Genomic DNA, 16,434 nt, shown 5'->3' with positions numbered 1-16,434 from the left:
CCTTGAACTCTGCTAAGGGCATTACCTCCTTTTTCTCATTAATTTACTCCTTACAACTAGAGTACAAATCAGTACCCCATGTTATAAATGGAAGACCTAAAGACCATAAAGCTTAAGTGACTTGCTAAATTTATCCCATGAGTAAATGCTGGAAACAGTCATTCTGACTCTAATATTCCTGGAGTCCCCTAAATCATATGTGATGATTATTACAAAATATTCAAACACAAGACAGTTATCTGTTGCTGAATAATATTTATTAGCTTAATAATTTGGGCCTGCCCTTAGCATTAATAAGCTTCAGCACTAGTCACAAGATTTTCATTCACTGGTGGGGAAATTTTCTTGTTTTAAAAAATGCAGTTAGAGAAAGGGCATCTACTTCTTGGGGGCTGCAGTGACAGCAGGTTTCTCTTCACGGGTGATGGGAATGGTGCGCTCAGGGCCCGAGACCTGTTTCCTTGGTCCATTCACAGTGAGGATGCCATCAGATGACAGGGATGAAGTAATTGTGAGAGGGTCCACATCAGCTGGGATCCGGTACTTCCGGTGGAACTCCCGGGAGACGAAGCCATGTTCATCCTAATCCAAGAGAATAAGGAAAGAGGTAGAGAGATAAGAACAGGAAATAGCATCACTTGCCTAGAACTCAGACATCCTCCTTCCCCTTAGGTGTGGCCAAATGCATGGCAACATGAGAGAAAGCTAAATAGCTGTTCTGTTTGGGGCTAAGATGAAATTGCCTAGGTGGTCACTCCTACCAATGAGAGTCTGAGAAGTCTGAACAGCCAAAACTTCATAGCTCTCTAAACCCTCAGGCATGGACATGTTCAGGGGTATTTCCCAGAGGTTTAGATCAATGTTTTTTGGGCCTACACGATTTGGAATATCATCTGGCTTTGAAGATTTGAGTCCCTGAGGAAACCCAGAAATTGTCCTGACTCTTCAGGAATGTTCCAGAAGGTTCCAGACCAATAGACCTAATAATAACAACAACAACAATAAAGACTCCCTCCAGGGAGGCTCTGATCTAGAGTTGAATCATACAAGCAAAACTGAAACAGCTTGAGGACCTCACACTATACTGTTTGATGCACAAGTTTCTGAGGTGGGAATTCCCTGGCGGTCCAGTGGTAAGGACTCCGCACTTTCACTGCCTTTGGTAGGAAGCAAACTCATTGAAAAACTCTCCCAGAAAGTAATGAAAAGCTATTCCATTCTCTAGAATTTGGCTAAAGAATTCTGACCCTAACCTTTACACCTGCTGAATCTCAAGCATTTATCCAGACAGGCTCTCAACTGATTTCCACATGGGTCTAGGGTATTAGGAGGTGAGTAGAGCTCTGAAGCTTAGGCAAAGCAAGTAGTTCAGCATTAAGATGGGCTAACGAGAAATGAATTCCAAAACATCTGAAAGAAAAGTCTCAAATTCAAGGGCCTTCCGAGTGCATGCAGTTAATGTAATTATATAAAGCGATCAGATGTCTGACAACCACTACTCCTAAATCAGTGGTCTTCAACCTTGACTAACTGTACATTAGAATCCCTTAGGGAGCTTTGAAAAATCCTGATTTAACTGACCTGGGATATGCCTGAGCATTGCGATATTTTTTTTTTTTTTTTTTTTTTTAGCTGTACGTGGGCCTCTCACTGTCGTGGCCTCTCCCGTTGTGGAGTACAGGCTCCGGGCGCGCAGGCTCAGTGGCCGTGGCTCATGGGCCCAGCTGCTCCGCGGCATGTGGGATCCTCCCGGACCGGGGCACGAACCCGTGTCCCCTGCATTGGCAGGTGGACTCTCAACCACTGCGCCACCAGGGAAGCCCTGGGATTTTTTTTTTTTTTTAATTCCCCTCGCAATTCTAATGTGCCCAAGGTTGAGAACCACGGGCTTAAACAGGAAGTTAACATCCCATCTATCCCATCTGAGGCAATCAAATCAAAACAAACAAAGATCACTTCTCTGGCCAAAACAACAACAACAACAACAACAACAACAACAGGTTTATCCCTGTTCTTGACTCTTATGGCTTAGGACTAGAATGCTTCCAGCCTCAGGGGCTGATGGCAGTCTCTGGCATATAGTACGCGCTGGATGAATGAGCAGAAGAGAAAGTCAGCTACGTACCTGGCGCTCTTCATGTTTTCCATGCACCTCAATCACATCTCCCAGCACCTTGACCTTGAGTTCCTCTGGGGAGAAGTGCTTCACATCCAGGTTGACAGAGAATCTGTCCTTCTCCAGCCGCATCTGGAAATAGCAAGGTGGGGGAGGGGAAGACAAAAGATAGTAGGAATATGAACAACAGTAGTACAGTCTCATTCTGCAGACTTGCTTTCTTTCCAGATAGTTTATTCTCCTCGTTTTAGCTAAAAATCCCTTTTTGAATAAACATGACTCTCTAGTTCAGGGGTGCCACCACAGTGGTACCCAAGGCACACCATTTGGTCATCAGGCCAAACTTTATTTACAGGGACAGGGAAGAAGACAGACCACCCAGGGGACAAATCACAAGGATGGGTCTGGGCATGGCTTCTGCTGCTTCTCTGACCCAATGCCTGGCCTTGTCATTTGTCTGTGAGACAAAGGCCCCTTCTTCTTACTCAGGTCTCTGCCAAGTTTCCCACCCACTCAATCTGGAATGTTCTGCTAGCTCTGATTGTCCTTCCAAAGCCCTTGCCCACTTGGCTCCTGTTTACTCACTCTTGAATATTTTTAAACCAGAGTGTTATCTGTGACATCTTCTATCAATCTTATCTGTTTGCCCCATTCTCCTACCCTCTCAGGACAAGTGGAGGGGGGTCCCTAAACTTGACCTACCTTCTATCCTCATTAGGCTTGGACCCAGGCCAGTGCCCTGTCACAGCCCTGAGAAACCCAGAAAATCATAGAAGAGGGAATAGAAAGGAAGAAAATAGTGGCTGCTGTCTCCAGCTCCATGCAGCTGGGATGAAAAGCTCAGGATGAGGTAGGACTGCCTCCTGGCTCTGGAACTTGAGATGATAGTATTTGTCAGGAGTGTGAGGTATTAGAAGAGGTGAGCGAAGGAGTCTGAGCAAAGGCAGCTCTTTCCCTGTAGATCATTATGAACTAAACCAGAAAGGGACATCCTACTTAGAAGATGGGACAGAGAATGATCTTCATAACACATGGAAAAAATGTAATAAATAAGGATACAGAGGTGCATCGAATACAAACAGGTGATTGGGGAAGAGAGGAACTAGGGACCTCATCTTTCTTCACTGCAGGACACACAAGAGCCTAAGACACTTGGGACCCTTAGACCTAGTCAGATTTAGGCCAGGAGGAAAAGGACAGTGGATGGAGACGCTTCCAGGAGGCTCCAGAATGAACTCACCTGTCCTGGCAGAGGGGAGACTTACCTCTGAGAGCCCAGTGTCAATCCAGCTGGGTGCCCGCAGAAATGAAGGCAGCCGAAGGTAGAAGGGGCTCAGGGAAGTAGAAGCTGGGAAGAGATCAGACTCCAACAGGTGTTCGCCAAAGAACTGGTCAAAGAGGCGGCTGGGAGAGTGAAAAGGAAAGAAGGGGCGGCGGATCCAGGGGTGGTGGATGGCGATGTCCATGGTGGCTAGGTGAGTGTGGGGACTCAGCTGGCTGGTCAGCTCCTTCAGCCGCAGCTACAGCCAGCCCCTTATATACGCAGTCTTCTGAAGCTTCTGGAATGGTGATGTCAGGGGTTTTATTATCCCAGCTCACTGCCCGTTCATGGAGACTTGTGATTGGGGATTTGGCAGTGTGACACATACCCAGTACTCACTGAGCTAAGAAAAGAGAAATACAAACACGTCTGAGTTGGCCAGTGACTTGTCCTGGTCTTGTTTTACTCGCTTTCTGTCCGCACCCCATGGCACCCCCCGTCCCCCTTCTCTGGAGCTGGGACTGAGGCAGGAATCCCAGGCGGGCGGGCAGTGGGCCCCTCCTCCTCCTCTGCAGCCTAGCATGCCAAGGGAATGCGGCCAGAGACTATCTTGGGCCTGGGCAGGAACTGGAATCTTCCTAGGCTGGGCCCCAGGATATTAACTCTTTGTGGGTCCCTGAAGGAGAGTAGTGATCACCAACATGTCAACGACAGGTTTCCACGTGGTGCCCTGGGTCGCCCTGGGTTCAGAGAGGACCCTGACCTTAACCTAGGCAAGAAGGCCCCTCACCCCACCCCAGAGAAAGGGGAGAAAGTTGTTTGCGTCGTTCACTTTACAGGCCTGGCAGAACAGTAAATCCAGGGGAGCTTGATGAAGCAGAGCGCCGGCTGCCTACCACTGAGGAGGGGAAGAGGGGCGTGGAAAACGTGCAAACTCTTTGGGAGGGTCTCAGCGTGGTCTCTCCGGGGCCTCCGGCACCAGCCTCCCCTCCCCAGCTCGCTCCGCAGCCAGGACCCCCAGCTGTCCTCCCCGGGGGGGCCCCCCGTGACAGCTGAAGGGTGTGCAGCGGAGGGGACGGGGGTCCAGGCGGCGCGGGTCACACACTCGACGCGGGCGCTGCCCGCCCCTCCCCCACCGGGCTCGGCACTATTTTGGGTGGTGTAGACCCCGCCCCCACCTCCAAGTGCGCTGGGGCTCTGCGGCAGCTGGAGGGGTGCTGCTGCGCCTGCTGGGGCCGCACCTCGAGCCGGGGCCGCCGGCGGGTCTGCAGCCATGTCGGGCCGCTCGGTGCCACATGCCCACCCGGCCACCGCCGAGTACGAGTTTGCCAACCCGAGCCGCCTGGGCGAGCAGCGCTTCGGGGAAGGTATGGCACGGACGCCACCCCCTTGCCTCCCACCCCCACCTGCTGAAATTCTGGGCTGACCTCCCAATGATACTGGCCTCCACCCCACTCTGGGCTTAACTGAACTCCTGGGGCGAGCCGTCTCCCACCCCAGACTCCCCCCTCACCCCGCTCCGGGCAGGGCTCGCTTCCCTTCCTACTGACCTCGGTGCGGACTGCTGCCCGCTGTGCTCTGATACCTGCCCCTGCTCCCCTCGGGATGCCTCCCCTGCGAACCACCCAGACCCTGTCTGGTTTGCTCTTCTTCATCCCAACTCATTCCCTTTCTCAATCTCCTCTCCCCAGCCGCCTCATTCCAGCCACTGGGACCCCTCCTTCCCCTTCCCTGCTTCTCCTGACTCCCCTCCAGCTCTCCCGAGGCCTCACCTCCTGATCTGCTCTCATGTCGCCCTCCTTCCCACCCCATCCTCCCTCATTCTAACTCTTGCCTTCTCTCTCTCTCTGCCCCTCAGGCCTCCTGCCAGAAGAGATCCTGACCCCCACCCTCTACCATGGCTACTATGTCCGGCCCCGGGCTGTCCAAGCTGGGGAGGGCAGCAGGGCAGGGGCCTCTGAGCTTCGGCTCAGTGAGGGCAAGTTCCAGGCATTTCTGGATGTGAGCCACTTTACCCCCGATGAGGTAACCGTGAGGACTGTGGACAACCTACTGGAGGTGTCTGCCCGGCACCCCCAGCGCCTGGACCGCCATGGCTTCGTGTCCAGAGAGTTCTGCCGAACCTACGTCCTGCCTGCTGATGTTGACCCCTGGCGGGTCCGCGCTGCTCTCTCCCATGATGGCATCCTCAACCTGGAGGCGCCTCGGGGTGGCCGACATTTGGACACAGAGGTCAATGAGGTCTACATCTCCTTGCTCCCTGCACCTCCTGATCCAGAGGAAGAGGAGGAAGCCAGTGTTGAGCCCTGAGTGCCACAGAGCCAGCACCCTTTCTAGCTCCCGCGGTGATAGGACTAGCTGCTCACCACCCCAGAGGTAGCAGCATCCTTGGGGGAAGGGAAAAGTGCATGGTCACAATGTATGGTTTGGTCCGTTGGGACGTGTCATAGTGTTTTCATTTAGTTTTGGGTGGAGTTGAATAAACCCAAATCTCAGGGCCTCATTTGTGCTGCTCCCTATTCTGTGGCCTGGAGGATGGGATGGGCAGGGAGGGAGACAAAAAGGACAGCTAGACAAAAAGGTCCTCAGTTAGATGTACCCAATGTCATAGCACCCTGAGCTCACACTTGGATGCTGAGATCACACCTGGAAGCTGACACTGGCTCCAGATCAAATTCCTGGCCATAATTTTCTCACAATGCAACAAAAGAGAGAGTGATCCTGGGAGGGAAAAGGGATATGCCATCCAAACAGCCCAGAGGGCACTGTCTGAGCTGGTGATTAGAGACACAAAAACAAGGGTCTCCAGACTGTCTGGCCTGTTTTGGGTAGGGGTTGGGAAATCAGCTTTTGGCTGCAGAGTTGCCTAAAGCCCTGGTTTCCCATACTAAGGTCTGTCCACTGTAAATGGTCTCTGATTCTGAGGGATCGAGTATGCAGACACAGGGGCACAGACACAGAAGCCTCTGCCATTGTCACTAAATCACAAAGCCTCCCAACCCTCTGCCTATGAGAGAAAGCATTTGTTTCTAACCTTGAAACATCCCAAAGAGAGGAATTGCTGCATCACTCCACCCAATCCAAGTCTAAATGCAGGGGAGCTAGAGTTATTGGTATGGTGGTGATGGCCAGGGAAACTTCCTTTGGAAGTAGAGTCTTAATACTAGGGGTATGATGTATTCAGGAGAGCCTTGGGGGGGGGGGGGGTTGACCTCTTAATTGCTCTCTGTAATCAAGAGAACATGCATGTGTATGCTTTGAGGAGTGTCCAGAAGACCTCCCTGCCCCCAAATATATCTTTTACTAGGTTGTGATGGATATCTGAAATTCTTCCATTAAAGTGGTTGATTCTTAACTTTTTTTATGGACAATAAAAGCAATAGATCCTCTTTCCAGAAAAACACACATGCTCCGAAATTTGGCATATAATTTGAATAGGTTCACACAGCTCTTGAGATGCATTCATATGCCCCTCTTTGGGAATCTGTGGACACCCAGGATAAGAACCCTCACTTGAAGAATACAATTCTTGGTTAAAGGATTGCCATCTATTAAAAATTAAAGCATGCCTTAGAGAAATAACTATTGATGTATTCTTTTGTTCACTCATTCAACAAATTAAACCCCAAGTAATATACTGTGGAGGTTATACATTGTAAATATAAATTTAAAACTATGCTCCTTTGTTGTCTACTCTCAGGCATCTTAACGTCTGGCTGAGAAGAAAAAGAATTGTAAAAGGATCCTATTCAGACTTCAACCAGAACAGCTTCACTTTGATCTGTTTCGTAGTTGGAATTTTTACCTGAGCTTCATTTAAAAGAAAGGGTTCCTTAGCTAGAAAAAAATTTGAAACCTCTGATTTTGTCCAAATCCCCATCCCATTCAAATACTTTGAAGATTATTAGCCAACTTCTGGGACATTTTCAGTGACCGAGGGCTTAGAACTTCATAAGGTAGCCCATTTCATTTTCTTTTTGGACACATCTGTTATAAATTCTTCCTTCCATTGATCCAAAATCTGCATTTCAGTAACTTCTGCCCATTGGTTCAGCTTATGTCCAGAAACTAAATGCAATCCTTCTTTCACTTGAGAGTCCCTTCAAATATTTAAAAGTAACCATCCTGTCCTCCAAAAGCTTCCCTTTCCCAACTAAACATGCCTAATTCTTTTAACCATATTTTATAGGACTTTCCATACCACTTATAACTCAGACAACTTTCTCTTCAATACACTGCCTCTTGACACTGTAACTTGAAATTCAACATGTAAACCTAAAATTATTATTCCAATCATGGACTGACTGGTACAGACTTCAGTGGAATAATCAATACCATTGTTTATCACTCTAGACTTCTATTAATGGTGCTTTGGGTATATCAGATTTTCTGGCCACCACAACACAGTGTTGGTTCCTTTGGAATTTCTGGTCATATAAAAATCTCACATGTTTTCCTTTAAATTTTTTCTTTAAATTAGAGAGAGTAGCTAGAAAGGGACCGAGATTGTGGAGGGCTTTGAGTGCCAAGCTAAGAAGTTTGGGTAACAGGATGAAAAGAATACAGTTAATGGTAGAGTACAGAATGGATTGCCAGGGAGAAGCACGGCCATGAAATAAGAGGCTAGTGCAATGATCCATCACCAGACAATAAAGTAAGATGCTTTACCATCTAACAATTAGCTGAGAAAAAGAAGTAATAATAATAACAATAGCTAGGACTTACTGAGAGGGTCCCATGTGCCAGGCCCTGGACTAGAGTTTTATATACATTATCTCATTTAATCTTCACCACAATCCTACAAGGCTGTGACTCTTATTATCTTATTATCTCCATTTTTCGTAAGGAAAGAAGATGGGGAGGAATGAAGCGTCCAGGGTACCCTCTGTGGAGTACAGGGCTGAGTGCTGGGTCCTGAACATCCATAAGGGACACACAAATAACTGGGCATCTGAACAAGACACTAAAGAGGGGGTGGGAACACTGAAGACAAGCCATACAGGTTCCACAAATTCTCCTAGAGCCCCTATTTTCTACAGAGGAATTTGCTCAACTTCATCCTAGTTGCCAGTGAGTGTGGAATGAATCAGCTTCAGGTCATTGGAGGAGAAGCTGAGTTGAGGTTAAATGGAGATTCCGTAGTTCTGTACTGGGGATGGGGAAGTGAGTGGTTAAGAAGTGCTGAGACCATTCCAGTCATAGAATCATATGATTTTTGACCAGAAAGGGGATTAAGTAATGAGTTCAGCCCTCCATTTTTACAGTCCTCGAAAAAAGTGATTTGCCCACATTAATTCCAATAGCAAGGGAGAATACAAAAGGAATACATTTCCCTAAATTTTAGTTTCCCAAAGAGTCCAGTATTCAATCCCAGATTCTGGACAAGGATAATAAGAGACTGACACCGATTACCTTGAAAGTGAAACTCAGTTAGACCTGCGTACTGCTGGGGAAACATAGGTAAGACTCTTTATTATAGACGATACATTTCAATGACAGTGTGAAGTAGTAGAGAAACATTTCCTAAGGAAACCCAGAGCCCTTTTCTGTCTCAGGTTTCTTCCCACTGAAGCTTGAAGCTCAAAAGTTAACGCTTCATCAAAGCAGCTCCAAATCCCGAAGGTGAGATTGCTCTCACCTGGAGCCCGTGTGTGTTCCTCTACCCTTTGGCTGGGAGCAGTCACCTGGGAATCTTTCCAGCAGGTGGCTTCCAAAGTCCAACCTGTTAGGTTGAAATCTGACCCTGACGGAGACTCCCTGGGAGCTGCTACTGAAAGCTGAACCGGGAACCAGGAAATGCACAAGCCCCTATCTATAGCAAAACAGCTGGGCTCCCTGGGAGACAGAGCACCATGGGAAACCGGCTCAGCTGCGGGGGAAGCTGGTGAGTAGGGGGAAGGGTCGGAGGGTAAGGTCTCTGTTGGTGGACATGAAGGTCCCAAGAATAAGAGAGAGCCTGCAGCTAGTGCTCTGCCAACTTCCCACTGTCACCTTCTCCACATGGCTCCTCCTCCACGTGGCACCTCCAGGGGCAAACACCAGAGCAGCACCCCTTCTGTGCTCCCTCCTTTCAGGAAACCTCAAAAAACAGCCAAGCCAGCTGTCTGTCCAACGGCTAGGACAGGGCTGGAATGGTAAATTGACATTTTTTTCTCTTTGTCTTCTTCTGCCTCCTCTTTCCCTTTATTCTCTTCCTTTCTCCTCCAGATAATGGTAATAATTGTAGCATTTGGAACTTTATAATCTCATTTAATTTTCCCAACAATTCTGAGGGATGTGGTCTTACTCCTCCCATTTTACAGCTAAGAAGCTGAAATTCAGACAAGTTAGCTAATTTGTCTGGGGTCACATGGCTAGTAAGCAAACAAACCAAGATTCCAACCCAAGTTTATCTGACTTCAAAGCCCATACTTATAATCATGCCATAATACTGCCTCCTGAATCAAGCAAATCAACTTTGGAGAAATGTTTATTTAAAAGGGTAGAAGTGGGCTTCCCTGGTGGTGCAGTGGTTGAGAGTTCGCCTGCCGATGCAGGGGACGCGGGTCCGTGCCCTGTTCCGGGAAGATCCCACATGCCGCGGCGCGGCTGGGCCCGTGAGCCATGGCCGCTGAGCCTGCGCGTCCGGAGCCTGTGCTCCGCAACGGGAGAGGCCACAACAGTGAGAGGCCCGCGTACCGCAAAAAAAAAAAAAAAAAAAAAAAAAAAAAAAAAGGGTAGAAGTAAAAATAATTAATAATAAAATAAAAAATAAAAGGGCAGAAATGAGAATATCCATACAATATTTGAATATAACTTTCACACTTGTTTGCTGTGTGACATTAGGCAAATTCTGTAACTTCTCTTTTTCCTCACGTGTAATATGTAGATAACACAACCTGTGTTGTTTAGATCACGGACTTGAAGAGCAGATTATATGTGAAAGCCTCACAATAAATGAATCATATTGTCTTTATTGTTCTTTCCCAGGATTGTCATCACTGTTGTTAAATAACAAAAATTCAACCAAGTAAATTTTAAAAATTTAATTGGCTTTATTGAACAGTTCATGAATGGGGCAGCATCTCATCTAGCAAGTAGAAAGGAGCTCCGAGGAGCTGTACAAAATGAAAGGCTTTTATAGGCAGAAGGGGGAAGGGATCAAGGGAAGAGCAGGTGACCTCATCTTCCTTTGGGTGATGGAAAAGGTCTGTGTGGCAGATTATCTCATTGATGCTGACCAGAAAATTCCAAACTGACGTTTAAGACTACATTCCTGGGGAAGGTTGAAACTCCTGTTAGGCTAGGTATTAAGCCATGGTTTGGTGGTATGAGATTAGCACAAGCAACACCATTTGAGGCCTGTTGTTTCTTTTCTTTTCTTTTAATTTTTTGGCCACACTGCACTTGGCATGTGGGATCTTAGTTCCCCGACCAGGGATCGAACCCATGCCCTGTGCAGTGGAAGTGCAGAGTCCTAACCACTGGACTGCCAGGGAAGTCTCGGCCTGTTGTTTCTTTTTAACACTATAAACCCGTGGGCCTAGTTTTATCCTGTCCACTGCCTTCTTAGCTCTACCACTCCATGCCTGCATCTGTCTTGAGGGTGTCCTGTTTATGAATAAAGTATCATTATGTTTAGAGAGATAGGTGAGGTACATTGAAAAGCACATATAATTTGGAGTCAGTACATTGGATTCAAGTCCTGTTCCTACTACTCATTCATTTATTAAACAAATATTTTATTGAACACCTATATGTATCAGGCATAGTGATAGAGGCAGAAGACATAGCAATAATAGGAAATTTGGTTCTTGCCTTCTTGAGTAAGGTACCAAAGTTCTAGGGCATCTATAAAGTGAGAACAGCACTTTTTTTTTTTTTTTTTTTGTGATACGCTGACCTCTCACTGTTGTGGCCTCTCCCGTTGCGGAGCACAGGCTCCGGACACACAGGCTCAGCGGCCATGGCTCACAGGCCCAGCGGCTCCGCGACATGTGGGATCTTCCCGGATCGGGGCACGAACCCGTGTCCCCCGCATTGGCAGGCGGACTCTCAACCACTGCACCACCAGGGAAGCCCGAGAACAGCACTTTTTAAACTCTGAGATGTCCTATAGACATGGGACATCTAGAGACATGAAAACTTCCAGAGAAGGGGGTGTAAAGCATCTTTCACTCCCTTTCTTCCCAAGTCTTCATAGTTTTCATTTTTGGTTATTTCTTCCTCAGATGGTGGTAGTCATAGTAGTCAGCTTTGATTGACACTCATTATATGCCAGACACCTAGCTGAATATTTTACATTTATTATTTTATTTAAATTTTACAATGATCCCATGAGTCTTAAGTTCTATTATTATCTTCATTTTATTAATAAGAAAATGGAGGGAATTCCTTGGCAGTCCAGTGGTTAGGACTCAATGCTTTCACTGCTGAGGGCCTGGGATCGATCCCTGGTCAGGGAACCAAGATTCCGCATGCCATGTGGCATGGCCAAAATTTTTTAAATAAATAAAATGAAAATGGAAGCCTAATGATGTAAAAAACTTGCTAAAGGTCATACAGCTAGTCTGACACCGTCAATCAGACTCTAGAGCCTGGCTAGAAACACTACACCAGATATTCTAACCAAAATATATTTTTTCCTCTTAAAATATTAGTAGGACTGGATAAATATTGTTCTTCTCTATTTCTCATTATCTCAATAAACTTCAGAAACTTAAAGACACTGTGACAATTGAGATTTTTATTAAAAAATTTTTTTTTCTGATTACAAATGTAATACACATTCACTGTGTATTCGGAAAGCACCAAAGAGGAGAAAATAAGAAACAACCATAAATATAAGCACCCAGAGATGACAGGAACATTTTAGTGTATTTCCATGTAATCCTTTTTAAATGCCTATATACATAGTTTTTATCCCCAAACATATTACCTTTATATTATCTTAATAAAGAGGAAAATTTTCCATGCTATTAGGTGTTCTTCCAACATAACATCTTTCTTAAATTGGTGTATAATGTTCCATTGATTGGAGATGCCATTTATTTAGTTAGTTCCCAATGTTGGACATTTAGGATATTTCCTATTTTTTGCAATTAAAAATAATGCTACAATGAGCTTCCATATTTGCACCTGTCTGATTATTGCTTAGAACTGCTACATCGGAGGGTACACACATTGACGTTTAAGGCTTCTTATACTTATTGCCAATTGCATTCTAGAAAGACTGCACCAATTTTTATTCCTACTACCAATATAGGAGAGTGCCCATTTGGTTTCCTTAATTCTGGGCTAAAAATAAAATCCTATCACCTGCGAGTCTAGCTGAATATTCCATTTGGGCCGTGTCCAGGCATTGTACAACATCCAACCTGGGAACAGGCTCTGTTCACTAAAATTGAGTCACCCAAGTCTACGTTATTTTAGAATTAATATTCTCTTTATCTGTTAAAGTAGAAGTAAGTAGGAAGACAGTAGTGACCAGGGGCAAGGAATTAGAGGCTGGGATTAGGCTATGACTAGGCAGTGGTAAAGGAAAGGAAGAGCTAAAGTGGAAGACGAGGAAGTAGAAAGACCCAGAAATAGTTTCAAAGCTTTTCTTCTGAACCACCTCTAGTGTTCAAATGGAGACTCAAACTATTCTCAGCTCAGCAAGCTGCAGTAAAACCAAAAATCAAACCAAAACACAAACCTCTGACAGATATGTGTGGAAAAATCCTGATTTTTCTATATTAGTAAAATGAACACGATTTAGAAGTCCCCACCCTCTTTCTTTTTAATTAGCAAAAGAAGGAAACTTCCTTGGGGAGACAGACGTCAGATAAATAGGGTTGGCTCTGTTACAGTTGGAAATGTACTAGCAAGAAAAAGCATCCGGAGTAAGCCACAAACTATTCAGCCTATTTCCTCAGACAAGTGTTGTTTCTCTGGCCATCAAACAGTTGACAATCACGTAGACACACTGGCTCCATCGGGGACCCCAGGGGCTCAGAAATTAGTATAAGAGGTCTGTCCTGCAGGGAGGGCAATGTACCTGAGTCACTCACCAAATTCAGAACTTCCTGTGCTATGGATGTTAAAGCTTAAACATCTCTCACTTTCTCTGTTAATTAAAAACAAGGACAAAAAAGCAGGGCGGGAGGTCACCTGTTAGGAAAGGGCTGTGCAGGGCTCTAATTAGTCAGCCCTTGTTGTGGCAGTTTCTGTGACTCCCAGAATGAGAACCCCAGGTTGGCAGAGACCCTGAAGGAGAGACACCAGAGAAGAAGCAAGAGGGTCTCTGAATCCAGGAATATCCCATTATTTGGCCAGTTTCCCTTACCCTCTGCTGGGATTAGCCTGTTAGACAATCCCAGAATAGCCCTCAACCCAGCTACATACCTGGCATGTAGCGCCTGGTTGCCTGAGGCTGTATTTTGGGTTTGGTTATGTCAGTTGTACCACTCCACCTTCCAGAACCATCCCTTTGGGAGAGCTATGGTACCCTTGATAAATGCTTTGGGACTGGCTCAGGGTGAATCTTTGTTAGAGGGAGGTGAGGGAAGGTCATCCTACCAGAATGCTAAGGAGACCACAGAGCAAATGATGAAGGAGGGAAGATAGAGGCCAGGCTCTTACACATGAGTGATCTGTTTTTCCTTTCACAGGAGCTGCCCATCAACTTTCCAGAGGAAAAAGAAAATGGGTAATGGGTGTTGGGGGGGTGGGGTGGGGGATGCTAGGGGGAGTGCAAATTTGAGAAAAGAAGATAAGAGAACCAGTGTCTTTAGAAGGGGCATAGGGTGGGGGGCGGCTAAAGGGAGATAGTACACCAAAGAGAATCGTTAGGTTACTGTGTTCAAGACCAGCTCTGAAACTCTGAGTCTCGTCCTTTCCATTATCTCAGAGTGGCAAGGTTGGTTGCTCATTCCTTCATTCATCTAGCAAAGATTTATTCAACCCTTATATTGTATATGAAGCACTAGGCAGGATTCCAAGGAGGCAGAGAGGCACAAGAGGAAGGGCACATGGTCTCGGCCCTAGAGGAACTGAAAATCAAGTTTGAGAAAGAGATACACGTTAACAAGTAACCATAATACCACGTATTATACACGTTAACAAGTAACCATAATACCATGTATTGATACTAGTGCTCCCAACAGCACCAGATTCATGCTGTGAGAGAAGGGGAGAAAACACCGATGTTGAAGGAATAATAGCAAGTTCACAAGTTGGAAGAGGAGCAGGGAGGAGAGGGTATTTTAGGCCGGGAAATTATCTCATGCAGAGAAAAGAAAGACAAGAGAAGAGAGTGACTTTATGGAAAGTGACCAAATGTTTGGTGTAGCTGAGCTCTTACCATATTGCCCTGTAATAGTCTGTTTACTTGTCTCCCCTAGTAGACTGCAAGCTCCCCTGCACAGGAGAAAACAGCCTACTCATCCTTCTATCCCCAGAATGTGGCACAGAGCCTGGCATACAGTGGGCTCTCAACATATGCCTGTTGAACTATGTTAGGGGCCAGTGAAAAAATAGGATGGAAGATATTACGGGCAGACTGTGAAAGGGCCAGATTGTATACTCTGCTAAGGAGTTTGAATGTGGGAATGGTAGAAGTAAGAGATGAGAGCAGAGGCAGGGAGATTAGTTAGAAGCCCACCATAATAATTTCACAGAGATTTGAAGAAGGCAATCTCAGTAGAGACAGGAAGAGAAAATGGATTTAAGTCGGTGGATTTAAGTCGGATTTCTTCCTCTCAGGGAGCCAAGCAAGACGGACATTAAAGCAGCAGCAGCAACAGAATGGCACAAAGGTAATGACAACCTCCGTCCCTTCCAGGAGGCTGCTCAGACATGGGATCCCAGGACTCAGCTTTTCCATCCTGGGACAGAAATGTCTCAGTCATCTGTAGAAGTTTCTGGCTTTGCCCATCTTCCTCCATCCCCCAAAGCAGCAAAGCAAAGTGTCATTTAATAGACCCTGCATTGGAGGTGAGGGGCAAAACCAAGTCAAGAATCTCCCTTAATGCTGTCCATTCCTCTCAGGGCCATGACCCAACGGGACGTACGTATGAGCAGGTGTTAAAGCAGCCTGTGTCTCAGGAGATGAGTCAAGGCCTCATGTCGGAGGAGAGCAGCTTACACTATGCAGACATTCAATTGTGCAGCCTAACCCAGACACGCTCTGCCCAGGAGGTGAAGCACCTACAGCTAGAAAATGCTACAGAATATGCGACGCTTTACTTCCCCCAGTCCACACCCCGCTATGACAGCAAGAACGGGACCCTAGTATGAGCCCTGGGGAGGATGGACCTGCTTGCATCATTTCATCACTATGGCTGTGGGGAGAATCTACTGCTTTGGGGGACTGGCTAGCAGCCCAGGGATGGCGGACACGTTTTAGAACTACAGAGCCCCTGGAATTGAGGGCCCCAGTCTTGCGCTCTCCCTAAGCCTCTCTCTTATTTGCCACCATTAGCTTGGGGTTGTATTTGGGTTACCTGGGGGTGGATGGAGTTCTACAAAATGAGGGGGCTAGGCTGAGTGTGCGGGAAGGTAGGGTTTTGCCCCCTCCTTTGCTCCTGCTCTCTAGAAAAGTGCAGAGAGAACAGGTTACCCTTGAAGCATCTGCACTTGAGCTGATTTTGTTGGAGTTAATTTGATGGTATCCCTTCTACACACCTTAAACGCCAAAGCTGAAGAAGAAGAGGTGCTCTGGAAAGCATTCAGAGCTCTCGTACACAGCTTCTACGGCTGTCTTGGGCAATTTCCTCAGTGGCTGGGTCAAGGGTCCCAGACCTATACAAACAAATGAGGACAGGGGCTGAGGCATGGAGCAAGCGTCTTCTGACCATCGATTACAAGGACGTCAAGTCACAGATGCTGACAGCACTGCGAGGCCCAGAAACTCCCTTTAGCTGGACTGTTTTCTCTCGCGGGTGCAGAGCCGTTAGGATCAATAAATCGCATAAGGAACATGCCTGGTGTGTTTTCTTGGGTGGAGGTCTGCGGGCTCTTCGAAGCACAGCGGGTCTCACTCAGCCTCAGGGTAGTAGGGAAGGCCAGCCACTTTCTGCCGCACTACCGGCTGCGG

At 46.7% G+C, this 16,434-nt stretch overlaps 3 protein-coding genes across 4 annotated transcripts; 2 read left to right on the top strand and 1 right to left on the bottom strand.

Moving 5' to 3' along the window:
• Window positions 1-241: 241 nt before the first annotated feature.
• On the bottom strand, window positions 242-4,690 carry CRYAB (crystallin alpha B). 2 transcript variants are annotated; one of them, XM_073808217.1, is made up of 4 exons: window positions 4,556-4,690; window positions 3,382-3,780; window positions 2,126-2,248; window positions 242-582 (listed from the first exon to the last, which is right to left on the bottom strand). In XM_073808217.1, exons 2-4 carry the CDS (start codon window positions 3,580-3,582, stop codon window positions 379-381), a joined length of 528 nt encoding a protein of 175 aa, XP_073664318.1. In that variant the 5' UTR covers window positions 3,583-3,780; window positions 4,556-4,690; the 3' UTR covers window positions 242-378. The 2 variants fall into 2 exon arrangements, with proteins under 2 accessions (XP_073664318.1, XP_004324786.3); XM_004324738.4 differs by lacking the exon at window positions 4,556-4,690 and having other exon boundaries at window positions 3,382-3,930.
• HSPB2 (heat shock protein family B (small) member 2) lies at window positions 4,613-6,974 on the top strand. The gene is made up of 2 exons (XM_033861650.2): window positions 4,613-4,744; window positions 5,236-6,974. Exons 1-2 carry the CDS (start codon window positions 4,651-4,653, stop codon window positions 5,685-5,687), a joined length of 546 nt encoding a protein of 181 aa, XP_033717541.1. The 5' UTR covers window positions 4,613-4,650; the 3' UTR covers window positions 5,688-6,974.
• A 1,067-nt stretch (window positions 6,975-8,041) lies between these two features.
• Window positions 8,042-16,318, top strand: C8H11orf52 (chromosome 8 C11orf52 homolog). The gene is made up of 4 exons (XM_004324740.3): window positions 8,042-9,261; window positions 14,009-14,046; window positions 15,102-15,154; window positions 15,387-16,318. The coding sequence occupies exons 1-4, from the start codon at window positions 9,230-9,232 to the stop codon at window positions 15,633-15,635; spliced, it is 372 nt and encodes a 123-aa protein (XP_004324788.1). The 5' UTR covers window positions 8,042-9,229; the 3' UTR covers window positions 15,636-16,318.
• The last annotated feature ends 116 nt before the right edge of the window (window positions 16,319-16,434 follow it).

The sequence above is a fragment of the Tursiops truncatus genome, chromosome 8, assembly GCF_011762595.2.
Source record: "Tursiops truncatus isolate mTurTru1 chromosome 8, mTurTru1.mat.Y, whole genome shotgun sequence".
NCBI classification, from domain to species: domain Eukaryota; kingdom Metazoa; phylum Chordata; class Mammalia; order Artiodactyla; family Delphinidae; genus Tursiops; species Tursiops truncatus.
Note: the sequence above shows the minus strand (reverse complement) of the source record. Positions and strands in the feature narration are given on the sequence as shown.